At 44.9% G+C, this 26,868-nt stretch overlaps 1 protein-coding gene and 1 long non-coding RNA gene across 4 annotated transcripts in view; one reads left to right on the plus strand and one right to left on the minus strand.

Moving 5' to 3' along the window:
* LOC132823495 (uncharacterized) overlaps positions 1–26,868 on the minus strand; it is a 162,251-nt gene that overhangs the window by 111,597 nt on the left and 23,786 nt on the right. For all 3 annotated transcript variants that reach the window (XR_009645556.1, XR_009645554.1, XR_009645555.1), the window contains exon 2: positions 10,489–10,594. This is a non-coding gene — a long non-coding RNA (uncharacterized LOC132823495). The remainder of the gene's footprint in view (positions 1–10,488; positions 10,595–26,868) is intronic.
* Positions 1–26,868, plus strand: part of LOC132823494 (synaptopodin 2-like protein) — a 98,828-nt gene that overhangs the window by 24,987 nt on the left and 46,973 nt on the right. Inside the window, exon 2 of the mRNA XM_060837420.1 lies at positions 17,703–18,798. Coding sequence (XP_060693403.1) covers positions 18,414–18,798 — 385 coding nt within the window. The 5' untranslated portion in view covers positions 17,703–18,413. The remainder of the gene's footprint in view (positions 1–17,702; positions 18,799–26,868) is intronic.

A 26,868-nucleotide genomic window follows, 5' to 3' on the forward strand; every position in this document is an offset into this window, starting at 1 on the left:
AACGAGAGGAGAATTTCATAGAAACCAATAAAAGTCTAACAACACTAGACATGTTGAATGCAGAAAGGATGTTCTCGAAGATGAGGGAGCCCAAACCAGGAATCAGAGTTTAAGGATAAGGGGTATATGTTTTGGGACTGAGATGAGGAGAAATGTCTTCACCCAGCGAGTGGTGAGCCTGTGGGTTTCACATCCACAGAAACTGATTGAGGCCAAAGAATTATGTGGTTTCAACAAGAGGGGAGATGTACCTAAAGGGATCAAAGATATACGCAGGGAGGGTGGGATTAGGGCATTGAGCTCAATGATCAGTCATTAACATATTGAATGGCGGAGCGTGCTCATGGGGTCTAAAGGCCTACTCCTGCTCCTATCTCGTATGCTTCTATTTTTCTATGAGTCTATGACCATAGTTTGAAGGACACATGCTGAGAGGCAGTTTCTTGAAGGCTGACAAAGCTAGAACTGGTTGGAGGGAGCTGGCGAGGGTGTCACAGTCTCAGGATAAGGAGTCATAAATCTAAGACTTAGGTGAGATGACAGTGAAGAAGGATATCTCAGAGTACAATGGGACATCAATCAGTTGGACCAATGGACTGGGGAGTGACAGATGGAGTTTAATTTAGATAAATGTGAGGTGTTGCAATTTGGTGAGACAAACCAGAACAGGAGATAGTAGGGCCCTGGGACTATTTCTGAGCAAAGAGGTCCATGGGTGCAGGTACATAGTTCCTTTAAAGTAGAGTCGGAGGTAGACAGGGTGGTGAAGAAGGCATTGGTACGCTAGCTTTCATTGAGTATAGGAGTTGGGAGGTCATGTTGCAGCTGTGCAGGACATTGGTAAGGCCACTTTTGGAATACTGCTTTCAATTCTGGTCTCCCTGCTACAGAAAAGATGTTGCAAAACTTGAAAGGGTTCAGAAAAGATTTACAAGAATGTTGCCAGAATTGAAAGGTTTGAGCTTTTGGGAGAGGCTGACTAGGCTGGGGCTGTTTTCCCTGTAGTGTCGGAGGCTGGTGGCGACCTTAGAGAGGATTATAAAATCATGAGGGGCATGGATAGAGTAAATAGACAAGGTCTTTTCCCCAGGATAGGGGAGGCCTAAACTAGAGGGCATAGGCTTAGGGTGAGAGGGGAAATATTTAAAAGGGACTTGAGGGACAACCTTTTCACACAGATAGTGGTGCGTGTGTGGAATGAGCTGCCAGAGGATGTGGTGGGGGCTGGTACAATTACAGCATTTAAAAGGCATCAGGATGGGTATAGGAATAGGAAGGGTTTAGAGGGATATGTGTCAAACATGGGCAAATGGGTCTAGTTCATTTTAGGAAACTTGGTTGGCACGGACGAGGTGGGCTGAAGGGCCTGTCTCCATGCTGTATAACTCTGTAGGGAGGAGCAGGACAGTGGCCTGAGCCAATACTTGTCCCTCAGGCAACATCACTAAAAAGAAAAAGGATTGTTTGATCGTTCATCACCTCGCTGCTTGCGATGCGCAGTTTGATTGCTTTGTTTCCTGCATTGTAGGAGTGACCGTACTTCACATGTTGCCTGCAATGCACCTGGAGCGGGCAGTGGGGGAAGGGGGCATCCTGAGACCATCAGAGGTGCTACAGTAATGCAGGTTCTTCCCTCAGTTGAAGATGTCAACCAGGAGCAAATCCTGCAGGCAGATGGAGAAAATATTTGGAGGGGGCGAGTGTTTATAGTTTTTGTATTCCATCCACCTAGTCAGCAGAAGCCAAAACAAACCCTAAACTGTGTCACGCCTATAGTCTGCAGCCTGACTGTTAGCCATGGAGGAAGCATGTCTTGCCAAAACCCTGCTGCTCACAGATTCATCAAAACCATGTGACAAAGCCTGACCAGACCATGGGCAGAACCAGATCTGCTTGTGCCCATCAAGGGTCAGGTTTGCGACGCAGATTGGCATACAGTTTCTGGATAGAATGGGCACAAAGATTCACTGACTGATGTCCCGGGGTTATATTTTAACACAGCAATTGGACATGTTCTGGGACAGAGTGGGGGAGAGGGAGAGAGAGAGAGAGAGAGAGTAGGGGGGGAGCAGCTGTCATAGCCAGTTCGAAAGCAATGACTCCAGCCTCAAGTGAAATGGTTTTGAGCTAGCTCTGATTAGCACGGTTAGGTCCCAGGTAGATACATAGCATTTAATGCTACACGGCAAGCTGTGCAGACCCTGCACTGAAGACTTACTTGATCTCTTTAACACGGGACACGAAATGCCTAAACCGCAAACCAGCCAATGCAATGACCGTCTGCAAGGGCAGCTGTGACTTCGCATTCTGAGTAACCAACGTGTTTTCAGCTGATTCCATGATAGGACACTTGCACCAGAAATTGTTCCTCATGTAAATGACGTCCCCTCACCCCATCCCTCCCCAATAGGTCCTGAACAAACTAGGTCGAACCCAAGTTGCTGTGATGCTGCGCCAGTTCTACAGAAGGTGGTATTTCCTAGCGGTCTTTCTACCTGGCCTGTCTCTTGGCCCAATCTGGCTGTCTTTCTGCCCACCATGGCCTCAGTGTGAACCTCCAGCCTCAAGGTGATTCCAGAGCAGTCTCCCAGCTTCAAGATAAAGCCTGGCACGGTCTGGAGTCAAAGCCTGGTACAGACTGGAGTCAAAGCCTGGTACAGACTGGTTGCTCAGTGTCAGCATGGACCCGGTTGGAAGGACTGTTGTTCTGAACTTTTTATTTCTCTTTATTTAAATTTATTTCTGAAATGGTGCATTTCATTCTTTTCCAAAGGGCTTACACTGAACAATCTGTGCCTAGGTACCTTGTACCTAAAATGGCACCGTAAGTGGCAACTTGGAAACTGTTCACTGTGCTCAGTACTTGTGACAACAAAGCTAATTCAACTACGCCTTGGATCTGTCCCCCAACTCTGGCTCGGTTCGCGTGTGGTGACCCTCAGGCTCTGGGTCACACACTCCCTTCCTGAATTAGAAAGATTCTGGGTCTAAGGGCCACTGCAGAAATTTGAGAACATAATCTCCGGTTGGTCCTTACAATGCGGTGCTGGGGGAGTGCTGCACTTTAAAGGCACTGCCTTTCTGATGAGGGAACAAACTTCTTGGGGCCTCAGCTGAATGGCCACTATTTCAAAGAAAATCAATGAAGATTTCCCTGTGTCCTGAGTTGATATGTATCCCACAACCAACAGCAGATGACAGATGATACAGCCATTTATCTGGTTACTGTGCACTAATATGGCTGCCATGTCTCCTACACTCCAATAGGGACCACATTTCAAATGTGTATTTCATTGGCTGCAAAGTGACTGGTGCTATGCCAACGCAAGTGTCTCTCTCCACAGATCACCTCAGGAATGATGCACACAGTAATTTGACACAAACATGTTTCAATTACGCATCGTAAAGGCATTCAAATTGGATTTCAGCCGTCCCCCTCAGACTAGAAATTAGGAGTTGGTGATATCAGCAAGTAAATACCTCACCCACTCACACAATGCTTGGGTTACCTTCTCTGATCAAAATGTGGGTGGGGGCATACCACAGCTGCTATCTATATAGCACTCTTAACACAATGGACCATTCCAAGGTGCTTCACAGGAACATTACAAAATAACGTCCAACACAGAGCCATGCAAGGAGACTTTTGGTCAGATTTCAGCCTTTGGTCAGCTTTGAAGAGATACATTGCGTGCAAAATACCAAAAGAGGCAAATGTGATTTAGAGACAGAGATGTGGACATCCAATCCCAGGGTTCAGGGCCCAGGAAACTGAATTCACAGCTGACAATGGATACCTCGGGTTCTCAAGAGGTCAGTATTAGAGGATGATGCGAAGGCGCTGGTGTTGGATTGGGATGGACAAAGTTAAACATCACACAACACCAGGTTATAGTCCAACAGGCTTGTTTGAAAGTACAAGCTTTTGGAGCACTGTACCTTCGTTGGGTAGTTAGTATCTGAGGTATCTCAGAGGTTGGACAAGATTGTGAAGACAGGGAGGGAGGGAGGTGGCCCTGGGGAGAGAATCCTGAAGTAGGGCACTGCTTGACTGGGAGCCAGTGTTGGTCAGCGAGCAGTGCCGCCCAGCTGAGTGAGAGGGGAGAGGCATTGTGGGAATGCGCGGTCACCACATCAAAGCCATCACACAGGATGAGCAGGACTGAGGAAAAAAAGCTAATCTTTGTCACAATCACACAGGCTGTGGCTTGGGTCTTTGTTAAGAGCTGTTTCAGTCTGCATCGGGGCAGATACCCAGTTTGAGGGATTGAAACATGGAGCTCCAGGAAGGATGTGAAAGTATGTGGGAGGTGATGACACTTCAAGAATGTCGGAGAGGAATAGGGTGAGAATGGCAGTTATTATGGAGCAGACCAAACCCCTTCCGAACATATCCAGGAGCTAGCCTGGAGCCACTTTTAGCTTATTTAAGATGCTGCATTCCAGGCCAATCTAACTACTAGGCTATAAGCAAAACATATTTTATTCTTACACTGGTGTAACTTTAACTCTATCGGAGTACTTAACTAAATAATATACATTTTATACCAACTGTTCCAACATTTTATATGAGCAATTCCATTAACACACCCTTGGCAAAAGCAAATTCAGCAAAACAGTGTAATTCTCACATATGGTCTTCTCACTCTAATCCAGCAGAACAGAATACTGAAAGAAACAGTCTAGCAGAGACACAGAGAGAGAGAGAGAACTGAACCTTGTTGTAGCAGCAGAGAGAGAGAGAGAGAGAGCTGCATCATACATCTTTCTCCAAAACCCCAGCTACAGCAACTGGAAGCAAAGACTGAAACCCTGGGTCTAGTGTGAGATTGACTTCACTCACTGTACATAAAAAACAAAGCTAATTCTTCTCTGCTTTTCATGGGGCAGATTCCTGGACAGAATAAATCCCTCTTGAAGGCACATCGTGCCACACAATGGATCGAAAGTGTGCAAGGACCGGGGAGGGGGAGGCGGTAGGGGATAAGAGATTGTTTTCTCGAGAATGTGGGTGCTTTAGCAGTCTTAGAGGGGAGAGAGTCAACATCAGCAGACAGAGAAAAAAACCATTGACAATATCAGGGGATCAGCAGAAGACATTGGGTTATCAGCAGTTTAAAGGGAATAGGATTAGGGGAACAGGAGGTGCGTCTCCTGGACATGAGGGAGAGAGGAGGGATATTGGGGAAAGATGTGAGCTTAAGGCAGGGTGGAACATTAAGGTTTTAGATTAGATTAGATTCCCTACAGTATGGAAACATGCCCTTTGGCCCAACAAGTCCACACTGACCCTCCACAGAGTAACACACCCAGACCCATTCCCCTACCCTATATTCATCCCTGACACTATGGGCAATTTAGCATGGCCAATTCACCTAACCTGCACATCCTTGGATTGTGGGAGGAAACCGGAGCACCCGGAGGAAACCTATACAGACACAGGGAGAATGTGCAAACTCCACACAGACAGTCACCTGAGGCTGGAATTGAACCTGGGGCCCTGGTGCTATGAGGCAGCAGTGCTAACTACTGAGCCACCACATGGTGTCGGGGAAGAGAGGGATGTAACAGAAGCAGCTGATCAGATTGTCTCAATCTTCGGGACCAAGAAACGCCATGAGCTCCTCAATCTTGCTCTTCAAGATGAGGGTGGGAGAGGTTCAGAATGAAGGATTTCTGAAGACAGCTTTCAACAAGGAGAGGAAGCCAGGGATGACCTTTGTGCATCATTGCAGAATGATAAGTGGTTTCAGCAAGACCTAGTGACAGTCTGACAGAGAATAACTGAAACAGTTGACCTCCAACTCCTTTCAAGATGAAAATAACAGCAAAGCCATTGCAGGTGCTGGAAATCTGAAATAAAAATAGAAATTGCTGGAGAAACTCGACAGGTCTAGTGGCTTCTGTGTGTGTGTGTGTGTGTGTGTGTGTGTGTATCTCTTTCTGTGTGTAATGTTGTCAGACCTGCAGAGCTTATCCAGCACTTTCTATTTTTGCTACCTACAAGAATGTGTCTCTTGTGGTTTAAGGGTGTGGTGGTGAAATCTGTCCCTGGGGAAATGGCTGCAGTGGGAGACAGTCATGGTTCTAGTGGGGTCTGGGATATGAAACGTGAAGGTGAAGGTCGAGTTGAGTAAATCAGTAACTGCAGGGATGCTGCAGCAGAAGGTTCTTCAAGGTGTAAGTTGTGAGTTTCCTTTCCAAATTGTCTTACTTGTCCTTTCCTTTATATTCCTTTCACTGTTTAATCTCTATTAATGATAGTGAGTCACTCTGGATGGATAGGCTGCAGCTAATTTGATGTCATACACTCTCATAGATCAGAAGGAGGTCGCTTAGCCCATCGAGTCTATACTGGGTCATTGCGTGAATTGGCCGATTGTTCATTCCCCACAGTGCTGCAATGTTTATTTTCCTTTTCAAACATTTAACAAAATCCCTCTTGAAAGTTTATGTTGAATCTGCTTCCAACACCGTTTCAGACAATGCATTCCAGATCACAACAACTTACCTCAGCTCAGTTTGTGGAATTATTTAAATTGATTCTCTCATTACCAAGCCTCAGCCATTAGAAACAGATTCATCATCCTTGCTCCATCGGAACATATCTTGATTTTCCTCACTTCTGTTTAATCTCCTCTTAGCTTTCTCTCTTTTCTATACATTTATTCATTCATTGGATAAAACAAGTAATTGCAGATGCTGGAGATCTGAGACAAAAAAAAAACAGAAATTGCCGAAGAAACTCAGCAGGTCTGGCAGCCATTGTGGAGAGAAAGTAGAATTAATGTTACAGGTCTAGTGACCCCTCTTCAGACTCTGAAGTACCTTTCCACACTACTGTCTGTGACCAACTCAGTTCTGCATCCATCCAGCAGAACATCCCAGATCCCATGACTCTTTATTTTTTGCACCAGCCTACCATGAGGTAATTTATCAAATGCTTTACTAAAGTCCATATAGACAACATTCACCAGCCTTCGTTCATCAATCATTCTTGTCACCTCTTCAATCCAGTTGGTGAGACATGACCTTCCCCCTTCAAACCCATGCTGCCAATAACTAACAAGTATATTCAGTTCCAAATGTGAATAAATCCTGTCTCTCAGTATCTTCTCCAACAGCTTCCCCACGACTGACGTCAGGTACCCATCAACTCAAACAGAACAGAAACAGACCCTTTGCACCAACTTGTTGTCCACGCCAATCTGATATCCTTAGTCGATCTAGTCCCATTTGCCAACACTTTGCCCACATCCCTCCAAATAATTCCTGTCCACATACCCATCCAGATGCCTATTAAATGCTGTAATTGTACCAGCCTCCACCACTTCCTCTGGCAGTTTGGTTCCTCAGGGCTGACACTCGGTGTAAAGTAATGGTAGAGAGCTCTTGAGACAGAATGGTAATGTCCCTCCCTCTGAGCAAGAGGCCCTTAGTTCTTGTCCCATCTGCATGGGATGTGTGCATCATAATATGTTTTAATAAGTTGATTGTACAAATGTCTACTGGTATTGAAGCCATATTACCCGACAACATTTCGACACTGTGTGAGGATCAGTAACAGTCATTGAAAGATTATTGCTGTCTATCAGACAAAGGCCTTTCACCATAAAATATTTAAGGTGAAAAGCAATAGCCAGGTTCATTGCCGAGCGGATTTGTGGTTGGGAGGGCACAGCAGAGGAGTCTAAAATCATCAGGTGAAGGTTAATGAGCTGTAAGGAGATTGAAATGCAATCTCTTCTTAATGAGGCAGGATATGTGAAGTAAGCCCAGCCCCCGACCCTCAGAATATTCAATCACACTACTTTCTTCTTGAAAAATATTCTTGAAGAAATTTATTTTCTGAAAGGTGAATCAGTCAATTATTGAATTTTTAACATCTTTGATTGAACCCTATAAGCCTTAAAACCCTATAAGCCTTACAAAGAGCATTTTCCAAACATTATACTGTCCTTTCCCCTCCCATGTGTCATAGAGTCATACAGCATGGAAGCAGACTAACTTGTCCATGCCAAACATAATCCCAAACAAAACTAGCCCTCCTGCCTGAATTTGGCCCACATCACTCCAAACATTCCTCATTCATGTACTTGTCCAAATGTCTTTTAAACATTGTAACTGTACCTACATCAAACATTTCCTCTGGCAGTTCATTCCGCACACAAATCAATCTGCATTAAAAAACTGCCCCGGTATCTTTTCTATATCTTCTTCCTGTCACCTTAAAAAATATACCCCCAGTCTTGAAATCCCCCATCCCAGGGAAAAGACAACTGCCATTCACCTTATCCATATCCCTCATAATTTTATAAACCTCTATAACGTCACCTCTGAACTTCCTACACTCCAGTGAAAAAAAGTCCCAGCCTATCCAGCCTCTCCTTATAACTCAACACCCTCCCATCCTGGGCAACATTTTGGTAAATCTTTTCCAAACCCACTCCAATTTAATAATATCCTTCCTGTAGCAGAACTCCCCCCAGAACTCAACATAGTCACTTTCTTTTCCTGGTCATGTTCTGAAACACGTAGTCCAGGTGTCATCTCAGTTCACTGTTCGTCCATTAAAGACACTGAACACCTTGGCCAAAGACCGTCAACTTTATCCTCATGCAGTATCGCTACAAATTTACAAAACAAAAACGTCTGGGAATATCATGCTGGTATCAGCAAAAGGGATTGTGAAACTGATGGTGGATTGTGTTTAGAAAATCCTACAAATGCACTAATCCTTCGGGGAAGGAACTTGCCGCATTTACCCAGTCTGGGATTATAGGTGACTCCAGCCCACAGCAATGTGATCGATTCTTAACTGGCCTCACAAGTGGCTCACAAATCTGCTGAGTTGACTTAAACCAGTAATCTGCCTTGGGGAATCCCACCATAGCTTTCGAGTAAAGGCCGAGATCTCCAGTGATCCTGAATCCAATGTTCTTTGTAATGTTAAAACTGAATTCGAATCCTGCTGTGGGATTTGGATTCACACTGGGTTGGGTTATTAATCCAGGGCATGGGATTCCCTGTCAAATAAACTAAGCACAGCATCTCCCCCATACTTTTGCACCCCACTTCTATCCAGATAATCACCCAATGCCACTCGGGTGTCTGAGGAATGAAATGTTTGTATTGAACACTTTGCAGTATTAAACATCAATCCCATTGTATCCACACCCAGTCTCTTACGAGGGATAACTTGAGCATCGTTCCATTAAATAACATGGTGGAGACAAACTCACACAAAGCCTGGGTAAAGTAATTACAGCAATTACATATCAACTTCAGTGGTGGGGAAATTTCAAAAAGCAATTAGTTGGGATAGGTTTACTGGGCACATGGAAAAAGGGTGTTCGATTAGGGAGAGTCAGCACAGATTTCCAAAAGGGGCAATTGTGTTTAACTAACTTGCTGGAGTATGTTGAAAAGGTAACAGAAAGGCTTGATGAGTGTAAAATTACTTATTCAGTGTACATTGATTTCCAGAGGCATTTGATATGATGCCACACAACAGATTTATAAGAGAAATGATAGATCGTGGAATAAGAGGATTAGAGTTAGGTTAAGGTTAGGATTAGGCTGAGCCACAGTATCACTGTGGACATGAAACTAGCTGACCAATAGAAAAATCATAGATGTTTTTTGGCTGGAAGAACATTTGTAGTGGAGAACATTTGTACTGAGACCTTTGCTTTTCCTGATCTATATTAATAATCTAGATTTTGGTGTGCAGGGAACAGTTTCAAAGTTTGCAGATGACAGCAAACTTTAAAGAATTGTAGACTGTGAGGGTAAGGTGGCACGGTGCCTCAGTGGTTATCACAGCTGCCTCAGTGCCAGGGACCCAGGTTCAATTCCACCTTCAGGCAACTGTGTGGAGTTTGCACATTCTCCCTGTATCTGCTCCAGTTTTCTCCCACAGTCCAAAGATTTGCAGGATAGGGTGGATTGGCCAATGCTACGCATTGCCCATGGCATTCAGGGATATGTAGGCTAGGTGGACAAGCAATGGGAAATACAGGGTAGGTCTGGGTAGGATGCTCTTCAGAGTCAGTGCAGACTTGGTGGGCCAAATGGCCTGTTTCCACACCGTAGGGATAGGGCTTCTACGAAATGAGAGACAGAGAGCATTGTACATGGATCTGGAAGACTTAATACCTAGAAGAATGTGATATCATCACCCACTGCAATGATGATATGCAGAGACACGGGGTTAGTCATTGATGTGGAAGGTTCCAGAATGGCCAGCACCACTGATCAAACTACTCATGTGACATGTACCTCAGAATCATAATGCAGAATGAGGCCATTCAGCCTGAGGCTGAACCTAACCCGGGTCTCCAGCGCTGTAAGACAGCAGTGATAACCGTTGAGCCACCATGACACTTGGAGGGGCTCTGTAAAGCTCAGCTCTTTGCTAAAGAATTTGGTCAGCAGCCCTAAGGCCTCTTTATGTGGCTCGGAGTCACATTTTGCCCGGTAACATACCTGTGAATGCCTGTGGGCATTTTACTCAAGTTCAGGTACTGCATCAATACAATCTGGGCTTCTGTGTTGAATCAACATTGGTAAAGACATGCCTCAAGACTAGTTCCTGAAAGGAAAATTGAAAAAGCTGTAGTGACATGTTCAGTTGCAATCAACAAACATCTCTAAAGTAAATCTCAATAATGACTTGGCTACAATGAACCACTCTGAGGTGTATTCACTGTCATCGTGCAGACTGCATTCCCAAAAACAGCAAGTGATGAGCAAGAATCTACCCAGCCCTCCCTGCAAATAAAGGATCATTGTCCGGGATTTACGTGAGATTCAGGAAAGTGCAGCAGAGCTTCCAAAGAACGTGCCTTCCTCCTTTAAGACTACCTCTTTAGACCAAAATTCTAGCCTTTCCAGTATCTTCCTATGAGGCTACTTATTTTTTTTTAAATGCTCCTGTGAAGCACCATGGGATGTTTTGTTACATTCCAAAAGAGCAGGAGGGGGCCATTCAGCCCCTCAATCAGCTCCACCATCTAATACAATCGTCGCTGATCTCATCTCAGCCTTTACTCCATTTTCCTGCTCGCTCTCCATATCCCTTTACCCGTTACTGATTAAAAAACCTATCACCGCCTTAAATTTACTCAGTCTCCACCTCACTCTGGAGGTAGTGAATTCCACAGATTCACCACCCTTTGAGAGAAACAATTCTTTTTCATCTCTGTTTTAAATCTAAACTGGTGTCAGATCTAGTGGGAGGGAGAAACGTAGGAACAGGAGGAGGCCATCAGCCCCTTGAGCCTATTTCACCATTTAATTGGCTCGTGGTTGATCTGTCACCTTACCCCATACTCCTGTACTTCTGTACTTGAGTACATGTGACAATAAAATCGCTTAACCATAAAACCATGACCTCTCGTTCCAGATTGCCTCACGAGGGGAAACAACCACTCTACGTCTACTTAGTTAAACCCTTTTAGCATCTTGTACACCTCAATTAGATCTCCTCTCATCTTAGACCAGCAAGTATCGGCCTAAACTGCTTTACGGCTGCTCTTAAAGGAGCTTGATTGATGTAGATCCTTGGGATGATAACGTTATTTTGGCAAAATATGAATTGTACTGTGACTCCTTTCCACCACCAGTTTGCACAGGCCTCTGTGAGAATAGAATGGACGTTGTGCTAAAGAAGAAAGAAGATACACAACATGGCATTGTCTGCAGTTTGACAGAGCTCAAATGAACAGGGATCCTTTTGGCTCACGGACCCCAAAGGTTCACCCACAAGGTTCAAAACCCATCTCATACCTCACGCAACTACTTTAACCTATTAGCCCAGAGGTTGTGTGCTAGCACTAATCGGTCATTCAGCCGACTCCAGCCACAGATTTATGCCCCAAACCACCAGAGGAAAGGGATTTATTTTCGCGACAGATGAGCCAAGCTATTTTTGATTCCATTTTCCCCATCTCCCCAGAGCCTTGTGGGGGTAAGTGAGCATTTTCTGTCGATATAGATTTTTCAAAACATGCCTCGCTCCAACCACAAACCGAGCTGAGGAAGTTGTGTTTAAGCTGCATTGAATCACGTTAGGTGGATCATCATTCACTTGTGGTGGTCATAATTCAGTCAGATTGAGGGTACTTATGCTGAAGGACCAATATAAACCAGGCATGAACTCTCTCGCAGCTGGGGAAAGGCCAACTTTACTGATGTGAGTTAGCAAAGAGTGGGCGGGAAACAAGTACGAGAAAATAAATTGGTGTCAGATCCAGTGGGAGGGAGAAACGTAGGAACAGGAGGAGCCTATTTCACCATTTAATTGGCTCGTGGTTGATCTGTCACCTTACCCCGTATTCCTGTACTTCTGTACTTGAGTACATGTGACAATAAACTCTAAATCTTCCTGCCTTTGGCCCATATCCCTTTGTACCATTGCTTAACAAACATTTGTCAACCTCAAATTTAAAATTAACAACTGACCCCGCATCGACTGTCACTTGTGAAAGACAGTTCCAAACCTCGACAACCCAACTGCCTCCTAACTTCTCTCCTGAACGTTCAGGTCCTAATTCTCATCAAACCACAATGCCATTAGGAAAGAAATTTCAGGATTTTGACCCAGCAACACTGAAGGAACGGTGATATATTTCCAAGTCGGGATGGACAGTAGTTTGGAGGGGAACTTGTAGAGGAGAGGTGTTACCACGTATCTGTTGCCCTTGTCCTTCTAGATGGTAAAGGCTGCAGATTTAGAAGGTGTTGTGTGGGAGGAGTCTTGTAGATTTGGAATTTTAACAATGAAGAAGGATGGAATAGACAGGCATTGTTTTCTTTGGAACAGTGGAGACTGAGGGAAGTTTGAATCGAGGTGGATAAAGTTATGAGGAGCCTATTACAGAAAGGAAGAACCTATTCCACTTAGTAATAACCAGAGAACATTAATTTAAGGCATTCAGCAAATAGAACATAGATTAGAACATAGAACAGGACAGCACAGCACAGGCCCTTCGGCCCTCAATATTGTGCTGGCCTTTTATCCTGCTGTAAGGTCAGACTAACCTACATACTCTTCATTGTACTATTTTCCATGTGCCTATCCACGAGTCACTTAAATGTCCCTAATGTCTCTGACTCTACGACAACTGCTGGCAGAGCATTCCTCACACCCACCACTCTTTGAATAAAGAAACTACCTCTGACATCTCCCCTCAACCTTCCGCCATTCTACTTAAAATTACGCCACCTCGTGATAAACATTTCTGCCCTGGGAAAAACTCTCTGGCATCTCAACATCTTGTACACCTCAATCAAGTCACCCCTCATCCTTCTTCACTCCAATGAGAAAAGCCCTAGCTCACTCAACCTTTCTTCATAAGACATGCCCTCCATTCCAGGCAGCATCCACGTAAATCTCCTCTGCATCCTCTCTAAAGCTTCCACATCTTTCGTATAATGAGGCAACCAGAAGTGAACACAATACTCCAAGTGTGGTCTAACCGAGATTCTATAGAGTTGCATCATAACCTCGTGGCTCTTAAACTCAATCCCCTTGTTAATGAAAACCCACACACCATACACCTTCTTAACAACCCTGTCAACCTGGATGGCAACTTTGGGGGACCAATGGTTATACACCTCAAGGTCCCTCTGTTCCTCCACACTGCCAAGAATCCTGCCTTTAACCCTGTATTCTGCATTCAATTTCGAACTCCAAAGTGAATGACTTCACACTTTTCCAGGTCAAACTCCATCTGCCACTTATCAGCTCAGCCCTACATTCTGTCAATACCCCATTGCAACCTAGAACAGTCCCTCACACTACCCACAACTCCACCAACCATTGGCAGACTTACTAACCCATCCTTCCACTTCCTCAGCCAAGTCACTTATAAAATGTACTTTATAAAAATTACAAAAAGCAGAGAGCCCAAAACAGATCCCTGCTGAATACCACTGGTCACCAAGCTCCAGGCTGAATACTTTCTACCACCACCCTCTGTCTTCTCTGGGCCAACCAATTCTGTATCCAGACAGACAGGTTTCCCTGTATCCCATGCCTCCTTACTTTCTGAATGAGCCTACCATGGGGAACATTACAAAATGAATTGAAACATCTAAGAATAAGGGGTAAGCCATTCAGGACTGAGATGAGGAAGAATTTCTTCACTCAGAGAGTTGTGAAACTGTGGAATTCTGGGGGCCAGTTCATCAGATGTAATCAAGAGGGAGCTGGACGTGGCCCCAGCAGTTAAAGGGATCAAGGGGTATGGGGAGAAAGAGGGAGTGGGATATTGAGATTGCATGATCAGCCATGATCACATTGAATGGTGGTGCAGGCTCGAAGGACCGAATGGCCTACTCTATTGAATGGTCCTTCAGCATGTGCATTCTGAAATGTGACAAAAAGTTGCAGAATTTAAAGACTCCTCATCTTGCCACTTACTCTTGTTCTAAATACTTTAAATCTATGTCCTTTATCAGTTATCCACTTTCTGGCTACTGGAAGAAGGTTTTTTTTAATTCATTCATGGGGTCTGAGTGTCACTGGCTGGACCCATCCCTAGTTGCCCCGTGAGAAGGTTGGGGTGAGCTGCCTTCTTGAACCGCTGCAGTCCATGTGCTGTAGATTGACCTTGGGTGGTAATTCCAGGATTTTGACCTAACAACAGGAAGGAACAGTGATATATTTTCAAGTCAGGACGGTGAGTGGATTGGAGGAGAATTTGTGGATAGTGGTGTTCTTTGAAGAGATGAAAGTGAGGTCTGCAGATGTTGGAGATCAGAGCTGAAAATGTGTTGCTGGAAAAGCGCAGTAGGTCAGGCAGCATCCAAGGAACAGGAACAGGAAATTCGACGTTTATGCCCGAAACGTCGAATTTCCTGTTCCTTGGATGCTGCCTGACCTGCTGCGCTTTTCCAGCAACACATTTTCAGCTTCTTTGAAGAGGTGACAAGTAGGTTAGACCAGGGAAACCCAGTGGATGTAGTCTATCTAGACTTCCAAAAGGCCTTTGATAAGGTGCCATACGGGAGGCTGCTGAGCAAGGTGAGGGCCCATGGTGTTCGAGGTGAGCTACTGGCATGGATTGAGGATTGGCTGTCTGACAGAAGGCAGAGAGTTGGGATAAAAGGTTCTTTTTCGGAATGGAAGCCAGGGACAAGCAGTGTCCCGCAGGGTTCAGTGTTGGGGCCACAGCTGTTCACATTATATATCAATGATCTGAATGAAGGGACTGGAGGCATTCTAGCGAAGTTTGCCGATGATACGAAATTAGGTGGACAGGCAGGTAGTACTGAGGAAGTGGGGAGGCTACAGAAAGTCTAGACAGTTTGGGAGAGTGGTCCAGGAAATAGCTGATGGAATTCAACGTGAGCAAAAAAGAATAAAAGCATAGACTACTTTCTAAACGGTAAGAAAATTCGTAAAGCCAAAGTACAAAGGGATCTGGGAGTGCTAGTCGAAGATTCTCTGAAAGTAAACATACAGGTTGAGTCTGTGATTAAGAAAACGAATGCAATGTTGTCATTTATTTCAAGAGGGTTGGAATATAAAAGCACCATTGTGCTACTGAGACTTTATAAAGCTCTGGTTAGGCCCCATTTGGAGTACTGTGTCCAGTTTTGGTCCCCACACCTCAGGAAGGACATACTGGCACTGGAACGTGTCCAGCGGAGATTCACACAGATGATCCCTGGAACGGTAGGTCTAACAGACGAGGAACGGCTGAGGATCCTGGGATTGTATTCATTGGAGCTTAGAAGATTAAGGGACGACTTAATAGAAACTTACAAGATAATACATGGCTTGGGAAAGGGTGGACGCTAGGAAATTGTTTCTGTTAGGCGAGGAGACTAAGACCCGTGGACACAGCCTTAGAATTAGAGGGGGTCAATTCAGAACAGAAATGCGGAGACATTTCTTCAGCCAGAGAGTGGTGGGCCTGTGGAATTCATTGCCGCAGAGTGCAGTGGAGGCCGGGACCCTGAATGTCTTCAAGGCAGAGATTGATATCACGAGGAATTAAGGGCTATGGGGAGAATGCTGGTAAGTGGAGTTGAAATGCCCATCAGCCATGATTGAATGGCGGGGTGGACTTGATGGGCCGAATGGCCTTACTTCCACTCCTATGTCTTATGGTCTTATGGTTCCCTTGTATCTGCTGCCCAGATCCAAAGATGTGCAGTTTAGGTGAACTGGCCATGCTAAATTGGCCATAGTGTTAGGCGCATTAGTGAGGGGTATACATATATATAGGGTAGGGAATGGGTCTGGGTGGGTTACTCTTTGGAGGGTCAGTGTGGACTTGTTGGGCTGAAGGGCCTGTTTCCATACTGTAGGGAATCCAATCAAAAAAATACTGGACATAGTATTCCAGAATACACTGCCTGAGGTACCATGGAGATTGGTTCAACTGAGACTTTCAGTCGGGGAGCTGGTTAAGAACCTTATGAGAAAGAAATTTATCTGGGTATAAGGGGAAAGGCTGGTGTCAGTGGGAACATCCATGTTGCTCTTGCACTTAGATATCATAAACATGATGGGCCAAGTATACTCCTACTTCACTGTCATCATTCTGTCTTGTATTTTGTCCCTCAATTTCAGGGTATAAAGCATGGCACAGGGTTTAGCACTGCTTCCTCACAGCGTCAGGACCTGGGGTTCAATTCCAGCCTGGGGCATCAGTCTGTCTGGAGTTTGCACGTTCTCCCCCTGTCTGCATGCAGTTTTGGTCACTTTGCTACAGTATGGGTGTGATAGCACAAGAGAGGATACAAAAGAGGTGCATCAGGATGCTGCCTGGGATAGAGAAATTGAGCAATAAACTGAGATTAGAAAGGCTTTGATTATTTTCTTCAGAACAGAGAAGGCTGAGAGGGGACATGATTGAGGTGCATAAGATTATGAGGGGTATGGACAGGGTGGATGGAGAGCAGCTGTTTCCCTTGGTTAAAGGGTCAATCAGGAGGGGGCATTGTTTTAGGAAAAGGGGCAGAAGATTCAGCAGGTGGTGGAAGTCTGGAATGCACTACCTGGGAAGATAATGGAGGCTGAAAGCCCTACTACCTTCAAAAAATATTTGAATGAGCACTTCAAATATCATAACATTCAAGGATATGGGACAAGTGCAGGAAATTGGGATTATCGCATTTTCAGTAATAGCTATGTCAGTGCAGACTCGATGGGCCGAAGAGCCTTTTCTGTGCTGTTTGAACCTATGAATCTATAAATCTGTCTGTGTGAGTTTCCTCCGGGTGCTCCAGTTTCCTCCAGCAGACCAAAGTTGTGCGGGTTAGATGGAATGGTCATGTGAAACGCAGCATTATGGGAGTGGGGTAGGGAGGATGGAATGCTCTTCGAGGGGTCAGTTCAGATTCAAGGGACCAAGTGGCCTCTTTCTGCACTATAGGGATTCTATGATTTATAAAGCAAAGTAATCTCTGTTTTTCTTTTAACATCTTTCCTAATCTGTCCAATCACCTTCAAAGATTGCAATGCACAAACATTCAGATGGGTCTCGCTCTGCCCCTGCACTTTTAAAAAAGTTTTTAACATATTTTCTGTCCTCAGTCCTCCTGAAAAGAATCCCTTGTTTGCGAGGGAGACAAATGCGAAGAGAGGAACTTCTTTTTAATTCTGATTGGTATTTTGGAGGGGGATGCCTCATAGTGATACACACTTGCCTTCACCAATACATTTTCTCTCATGTTTGATTTAGGTGAAGACACCAGAAACAGAGATGCTTCACAAAAACGGGGGAAGGCTATGGACGGACAACTAGCAGAGAGAGACACACAGAAAGGGATGTGAGGAACTTCCTTCTTACTGTGTGCCAACGCCAACAACTCTCCATCTCAACACCAAGCCATGGGAAAGGACTGCATGGGTAAGACTCACAGGGCAGAATTAGCACATCATATTGAGGACAGCATCAGCCTGATGTGAAGCTTTGTGGTGCAGCCAGCACAATCTAAAGAAGGTCAAAACTGACTAAACCTAAATGGTTATTTTCTTTCTGAAGGACAAGAGAATTCCTTTCATCTGCTGCTTACTGCCTTGAGGTATCCAGGGCTTGGTTACAGTGTCAGGAGATAATCAGTCAAACAAGGAGAGATTTCTAGGACCTGTCAAAATACAAATACGAAAGCAAAAAGTGAAAATTGTTTAAGTGGTCTTCCTTCTGAAAACATTTGAACCAGAACCTGTCTTTCTCTTCACAATAAAGTTAATGTCGCACTCAATTGAAATTGTCCAACGAGGAAGCTGATCAGAGGCACAATCGTTTTAATACTCTGCACAAGAGAGGATTTTAGGTCGTCCTTTAAAAACTTCTTAAAGCCAAACAAAGTCTTTAAAGCGAAGGGGCTTCCCATTGTTCTCTATTCCCAGATACTCCGAGTACCCTCACTGACGCAGAGAACCCAGCCACATGGAGCTAGGGGCTGATGTGCCTTCCTATGGCTACTTCAGCAGGACCCCCACTGAGACAAAGGGTCCCAGCTCCCAGCCATTCCTCATGGATCACCAGGAGAACCATCTGAGGAACTTGGAAGATGGAGAGGATTGCCAGGCCAGAGTCATGGGCACGGAGAAAGAAAATGGCATTGCTGAGAGCTTGGAGCCAAGTCCCACGATCAGCGAGGGGTCCATCAGGGAGCCAGCCTCCACCCTGAGGGAAGACGCCTGCCCCTTGACCATTTCATCTGGACGGGTCACACCAAGCAAGACTGGGACAAGGGGCAGAGGGAAGTGCAGACCTCCCAAGATAGCGCCACCTGTGGCACCAGGTTTGACTCAGCAGCAGAGACCAGCAAGTAAGAATTATTTTATTTCCTCCTGGCTAACACTGACTTTTCAAGGCTGCCTATATCATTTTATATTGCCTCAATAAAAAAAAACACAACACATAAACCAGACAGATCAAATGTCAGTAATTCATAAAGACGTGTCAGTCAGTAAGCACATAGCTCAGGCTAATTCTTGCAGTACAGTTACCGAGGTAGAATCACACTGTTCGAAGGGCCAACACTTAGGGAGTGCTACATTGTCAGAGGAGCAATTTTGAGGGACAATCACATTTTCAAGAGTTAATACAGAAGGACCGTTACCCTTTCAGAGTGGTAATACTAAAGGTGTGCAACTATGGAGCAATTATTTGAGAGTGCCGTATGGTTGGAGGGTGAGTACCGAGAGAGTGTCACAGGGTCAGATGGTCAGTACTGACAGAGTGCCACAGGGTTGTAAAACTGAGGGAATACTGCACTGTCAGAGGGTCAGTACTGAAGGAGTGCTGTATGATCAGAGGGGGCGTACTGTGGGACGACTGTACTGTTGTATGGCTGGTGCTGAGGGAACTCTGCACCATTGGAGGGAAAGCCTCAATTCAATCTGCCTCCGCTAAACTTCCAGGCAGTCATGATTTGGCTTTGCCAGTGTTGGACTGGGGGGTACAAAGTTAAAATTCACACAACGCCAGGTTATAGTCCAACAGATTTAATTGAAAGCTAGTGCTTCCAATTGAACTTTAAGATGTCATTGGATCCCAGGGTTATCTGACTGATCCAGGTTTATAGATAGAGTCATAGAGTTACACATCCAGGAACAGACTCTTCGGTCCAACTCATCCATGCCAACCAGATATCCAAAATCAATCTCGTTCCATTTGCCAGTACTTGGGCCATATCCCTCTAAACCTTTCTATTCATATACCCATCCAAGTACCTTTTAAATGTTGTAATTGTACCAGCTTCCACCTCTTCCTCTGGCAGCTCATTCCATACACACATCACCATCTGTGTGGAAAAGTTGCCCTTTTTAGGTCTCTTTTAAACCCCTCCCCTCTCACCTTAAACCTTTGCCCTCTAGATTTGTACTCCCCCACCCTGGGGAAAAGGCCTTGACTTTTTACCCTATTATTGCCCCTCATGATTTTATAAACCTCTATAAGGTCAACCTTCAGCCTCTGATGCTCCATGGTAAATAGCCCCAGCCTATTCAGCCTCTCTCTATAGCTCAAACCCTCCAATCCCAGCAACATCTGTGTAAATCTTTTCTGCAACCTCTCTAGTGTTGTTGGGGCTATACCCATCCAGGTATGTGGGAAATATTCCATTACACTCCTGACTTGTGTCTTGTAGATGGTGGACAGGCTTTGGGGAGTCAGGAGGTGAGTTATTCACCACAGTATTCCTAGCCTCTGACTTGTTCTTGTAGCCAGTATAAATATATGATGAGTACAGTTGCGTTTCGGGTGAATGACAACTCCCAGGATGTTGATATTGGGTTTTTCAGTGGGAGTAACACCATTGAATGTCAGGGAACAGTGGTTAGATTGTCTCTTATTGATGATGGTCATTGCCTGGCATTTGCATGGCGTGAATGTTACTTGCCACTTGTCAGCCCAAGCCTGGATACTATCCAGGTCTTGTTGGATTTTGACATGGATTGCTTCAGTACCTTTGGAGTTGTAAATGATATTGAACATTGTACAATCATTATTGATCATCCCCACTTCTGACCTTATGATGGAGGGAAGGTCATTATGAACAGCTGAAGATGATTGGGCCTAGGACACTACCCTGAGGAACTCCTGCAGAAATGTCCTGGAGCTGAGATGACTGACCTCCAACAACCACAGCTACCTTCCTGTGTCAGTTATGACTCCAACCAGCAGAGAGTTTGCCCCTGATACACACCGATTCCAGTTTTGCTAGGACTCCTCAACATTCAGTCAAATGCAGCCTTGATGTCAAGGGCTGTCACTCTCACCTCCCCTCTGGAATTCATCTCTTTTGTCCATGTTTGAACCAAGGCTGTAATGAGGTCAGGAGCTGAGTGGCCCTGGTGGAACCCAAACTGGACAGGTTACTGTTGAAACAGGTGCTGTTTGATAGCTCTGTTGATGGCACCTTCCATCACTTTATTCATGATTGAGAGCTAGTAGTTATCTGTCTGATCTCATCGTCTGACTGACCCCATTATTTGACAGATCCAGGATAATCTGACCGATCCCACTGTCTGACTGACTGTTATCCGACTGACCCCATTCCAAAATCAGCTTTCAGAGGTGTTTAGTTTCAATCTTTTGTGGAAGACCAGCATCACAGGCAAGGCAGTATTAATTACCCATCCCCAACTGCTCTTGAACAGAAATGCTCTTGGTCATTTCAGAGAGCAAGTAGGAGTCAGCCACCATTGCTGTGGGTCTGGAGTCACATGAAGGCCAGACCAGAGAAGGATGGCTGATTTCCTTCTCTAACGGGCATTAGTGACCCAGACAATCGATTATGGTCGCCATTATTAACACTAATATTTTATTTCAGATTTTGTGAACTGGATTTAAATTCCACCAACTGACACGGTTGGGATTTGAACCCATGACGCCAGTAATCAGTCTGGACCCTAGTCCAGTGACATTAGCACCACATCTCCATTTCCCCAGCAACATTTCCACACTCCTCCTCTCAAGTCTCCTTGCCAGATGAGTTGCAGCCAATTCTTATTGCGTTCATAAGAAGTATTTCAATGTAAGAACGGGGCGGCACGGTGGCACAGTGGTTAGCACTGCTGCCTCACAGCGCCAGAGACCTGGGTTCAATTCCCGCCTCAGGCGACTGACTGTGTGGAGTTTGCATGTTCTCCCCGTGTCTGCGTGGGTTTCCTCCGGGTGCTCCGGTTTCCTCCCACAGTCCAAAGATGTGCGGGTCAGGTGAATTGGCCAAGCTAAATTGCCCGTAGTGTTAGGTAAGGGGTAAATGTAGGGGTATAGGTGGGTTGCGCTTCGGCGGGTCGGTGTGGACTTGTTGGGCCGAAGGGCCTGTTTCCACACTGTAAGTCTAATCTAATCTAACGGGGGAAAGCTAATGAGGTGAAGGAAGGCACATGAGCCAGCTCAAAGTCTATGCTGTTTGAGTACAGAGCACGCTGCAATAATTGCTATAACCATTAGTAGATGGTGGGTGGATAAAGATAAGTATGAACAGCAGAGAAGTTTGAACTCACTGTGCTGCTTACCATCTGTCCAACTTTTTTGAACTCAGGATTTTTCAGAATTACTTGGCTCACATTTCATGATCGCTGAGAGGATAGAATGAACTTGCATTTGTATAGCACCCTTTTTTATTCAATTCTGGGACATGAACTTCGATGGCTGGGCCAGCATTTCTTGGCAGTTCCTGGTTACCCTTGAGAAGGTGGTGGTGAACTGCCTTCTTGAACCGCAGCAATTCATGTAGTTTGACCCACAGTGCAGAAAGGGTGCTATATTTTCAAGTCAAGATGGTGAGTGGCTTAGAGGAGAACTTGTAGGTCGTGGTGTACACATGTATCCACTGTCCTTGTCATCCTCTTTGGAAGTGGTCGTGGGTTTCTAAGGTGCTGTCTCAGGATCTGTGGTGAATTTAAACAGTATATTTTGTGGATGGTACACACTGCTGAGCACTGGTGGTGGAGGAGACTGGATGCTTGTAGAAGTTGTGCTAATCAAGCAGGGTGCTTTGTACTTGATGGTATTAAGCTGCTTGAGTGTTTTTGGATCTGCACTCATCCAGGCAAGTGGGGAGTATTTCATCACACTCCTGACTTGTGCCTTGTAGGTGGTGAACAGGCTTTGAGAAGTAAGGAATTGGATTACGTACCGCAGTATTCTTAGCTTCTGACCTGCTTTTAGAATAGAATCCCAACGGTTTAGAAACAGGTCCTTCAGCCCAACAAATCCACATCAACGCTCCAAAGACTAACCCACCTAGACTCATTCCCCTACCCTTTGTTTACCCCTGACTAATGCACCTAACCCTAAACGCTATGGGCAATTTAGCACGGCCAATTCACTAACCAGCATATCTTTGGACTGTGGAAGGAAACTGGAGTATCCAGAGAAAACCCACACAGTCACAGGACAACATGCACAGTCGCCCAAGGCTGGAATCAAACCCAGGTCCCTGGTGCTGAGGCAGCAGTGCTGACCACTGAGCCACTGTGCCGCCCCAAGTTGCCCTTGTGGCAACTGCATTTATATGGCATGCTTAGGACAGCCCAAACCACTTAACAGCCAATGAGAAATGTTGGAATGCCCAAAATATGACAGCCAATTTGTGTGCTGCAAGTTCCCACAAATATCTAAGTGGTGATAACTGCTTGCTTGGTTATTTCTATTTTAATCACTTATGGAATGTGGGTGTTGCTGGCTGGGGCCATGCCCAGTTACCCTTGAGCAAGTGATGGTGAACTAACTTCCTGAACCATTGTCGGTCACAATGCCATTAGGGAGGGAGTTTCAGGATTTTCGACAGTGAATGAATGGCGATATATTTTGAAAATATAGTGCTGTTCTTCCAGCTTGTGCTGAGCTCTGAGCACTGAGACTGAGATGTTGGCCAGGAAACAGGGTGGGATAGCACCTCATTTTCCACTTGGAAATCCTATAGCTTTCTTAACTCAATGTTTTTAAGTTTTAGGCATCTTCTCTCAAATCCTTACCCCAACACCCATATATCAATCCTTGCTTTCATATGGTCTGATATTACACACAAACCATTGTTCACCACTAACAGTCCCCATTAGTAACTATTTATTCTCCTCGATGGATTGTTATCCACTCCTTTGTCTGTCCAACTGTTTTTCTCTTTTTTGGGGTTCTAGCTCTACCTATCGTTTACTCCTTATCCCCTCACCACACCCTACCTTCTGCATAAAAAACAACTTTTTCTAAGCTATTATCAATTCTAAGGAAGGGCCACTGCATCAAAACGTTGATTTCTCTTCACAGACCTCTTGAGCTTTTCCAGCAATTTCTGTTTTTGCTTCTGATTTACAGCATCCACAGTTCTTTCAGTTTTTACTTAATCCTTTTGATTGTTGCCTTTGCTGTTAGATAGATCAATGTCAGCAAGTCCCTTCCATTTCTCTATAGTTAATCACAGGTCTCTGACACCATCTTGACGGCGATAATGTCAGTGGGCCAGCAATCCTGTCTCTGAGGGGCATGGTTTCAGATCCCACCACAGCAGCTAGTGGCACTTAAATTCAATTAACAAAACTTAGATTGAAAGCTAGTCTCAGTGATGGTGACCATGACAACCATTATCAATGGTTATTCCTGAAGTAGGGCTTATGCCCGAAACGTCGAATCTCCTGTTCCTTGGATGCTGCCTGACCTGCTGCTCTTTTCCAGCAACACATTTTCAGCAACCATTATCACTGGCCCCTTTAAGGGAGGGAAGTCCACCATCTTTACCCCGTCTGGCCTTCATGTGACTCCAGACCCACAGCAATGTCGTTGATGCTCAACGCCCTCTGAAATGGCTGAAAGATGTCAGTTGAGGGATAGGCAACAATTGTTGGCCTTGCCAGCAACTCCCACATCCCATGAATGAATGAAGGATTATCATTATGCATTGTTCCAAAGTTATTTCCATCACACTACAACAGGCTTTTTGCCTATTATTGAAAACTATCCTTAGCGCTTAATGCCAATTATCAAGCAACAAGTGGAATATAAGGCCTAGCTGGATTCTGGGGTCTCACATCGAGTAGGGAATCAAGGCCATGGAGAGATTCACTAAGATGACCCCAGGAATCCACAATGGTGAGGAATGTTTGAGAGAAACTGGGCTCTCTTGATTAGAAAAGAAAGCTTTAGGGGATATCAAATTGAGGGATTCACAAATAATGTAGGGTTTCAATGAAGTAATTTCAGTGAAGCTATCTCTTCCGGTCAGTAAATATAAGTAGTGGTAATGTATTGTATCATGTAAGAGAGATATCAATAGTCACATATAAGAGAGAGATGTACTATTGAGAGATGTACGTTCAGATAGCAGCATTTTGTATATGTAAATATAATAATTCGATGAAACCAACCAGATCCTCATTACAGTAACTCATGGACAAAGTCAAGAGTGTGGTGCTAGAAAAGCACAGCAGGTCATGCAGCATCCGAGGAGCAGGAGAATTGACATTTCGAGCATAAGGCCTTCAGCAGGAATGACTCATGGACGAAAGGAAACTGCTACTGGTCACAAATTATCAGCAGAGTCAAGGAGTCAATGAGACAGAAGGAAACCTTCGATCCATGTTCGAGCTGACCTACATATCACTCCGGACCCACAGCAATGTGTTTGATTCTTAAATATCCTCAGAGCAATGAGGAATGGGTAATGAACGCTGATCTTGCCAACAACTTCCATATCCTGTCAATAAATTAAAATGAATGGGTAAAATACAAGCCCAAACCACAAGTCTCATGCTAATCGAAACCAGTCATTGAGATGTACAGCACAGAAACAGACCTTTCAGTCCAATTTGTCCATGCCGACCAGATATCCTAACCAAATCTAGTCCTATTTGCCAGCACTTGGCCCACATCCCTCTAAACCCTTGCTATTCATATACCCATCCAGATGCCTTTTAAATGTTGCAATTGTACCAGCCTCCACCACTTCCTCTGGCAGCTCATTCCATACACGTACCACCCTCTGCGTGAAAAAGTTGCCCCTTCCGTCCCTTTTAAATCTTTCTCCTTGCACCCTAAACCTATGTCCAATAGGAATTCACAGAAATCAATTTAAGGGAAGAGTGAAAGTGAAGGGAAGAGTCTTTTTCTATCCAGAGGATCCTTGAGCAAAAGAATCTCTCCAAAACCAAAGTGGAGAAAAATCCTGAAGAGTTGTCAAAAAGGGAATGGATAAATGTTTTCAACAGAGGGACATAGAATGGAATGGAATTAAGTTGTGTTGCAGAGTCATCAGAGACACTATTTCCTGTTTCCATGAGATCTGGGCATCATCTGAAAGATTATTATTTGTTACCAATCTTTAATTGTCCTTGAACTGAGTTAGGACTTAGCCTGCAACAGTCCTCAACACTGCCCACAAACACCACCGACCTTTGCGTCATTGGCAAACTTACTAACACACCCTTCCACTTCTCCATCCAAGTCATTTATAGGAACTAGAAAGAGCAGAGGCCCAAGAACAGATCCCTGCAGGACACCACTGGTCACTAACCTCCAGGTGGAATACTTTCCATCCATTACCACTTGCTGTCTTATTTCAGCCAGCCAATTCTGTATCCAGACAGCCAAATTTCCCTGTATCCCATACCTCCAACTAGCTGCTTTCCAAATAGTCATTAATCCTATCTCTCAGAATCCTTTCCAGTACCTTGCTTACCACAGACGTAAGACTGACTGGTCTGTAATTCCCTTTCTTGAACAGAGGAACAACATTCACCTCCCTCCAATCATCCGGTACTACACCCGTGGACAGTGAGGACGCAAAGATCATCACCAGAGGCACAGCAATCATATTCCTCACTTCCTGTCATAACCTTGGACATACCTGGTCTGGCCCTGCGCACTTGTCTATCTTGACACTTCGCTGAATTTCCAGCACATCCATTTCCTTAATATCAATCTGTTCAAGCCTATTAATCTGGTCCACAGTGTTCTCACTATCAACAAGATCCCTCTCTCTAGTGGAAACTCAATTAGGGCCTCCCCTACCTGTTCAAACTCCAGGCACAAGTTCCCTCTCCTATCCCTGATCGGCCCAACCCTCTCTCTGATCATTCCCTTATTTCTCATGTAAGTGTAGAATGCATTTGGGTTTTCCTTAATCCTTCCTGCCTTTTTGTGCCCCCTCCTAGCTCACCTCAGCCCATTTTTGAGTTCTTTCCTAACCACCCTGTAATCCTCTAAAGCTGGGCCATATCCTTCCTCAACCTTAAGTAAGCTTCTTTCTTCCTCTTGACGAGAAGCTCCTCTTCTCTTGTCATCCAAGGCTCCTTCACCTTATCATTCCTTGCCTGACTCAGTGGGACAAAGTTATCCAACGCTCACAAAAAGTCCTCCTTAAACAGCCTCCACATTTCTGTTGTGCATTTCC

Source organism: Hemiscyllium ocellatum, chromosome 16 (genome assembly GCF_020745735.1).
Source record: "Hemiscyllium ocellatum isolate sHemOce1 chromosome 16, sHemOce1.pat.X.cur, whole genome shotgun sequence".
Lineage (NCBI taxonomy): Eukaryota > Metazoa > Chordata > Chondrichthyes > Orectolobiformes > Hemiscylliidae > Hemiscyllium > Hemiscyllium ocellatum.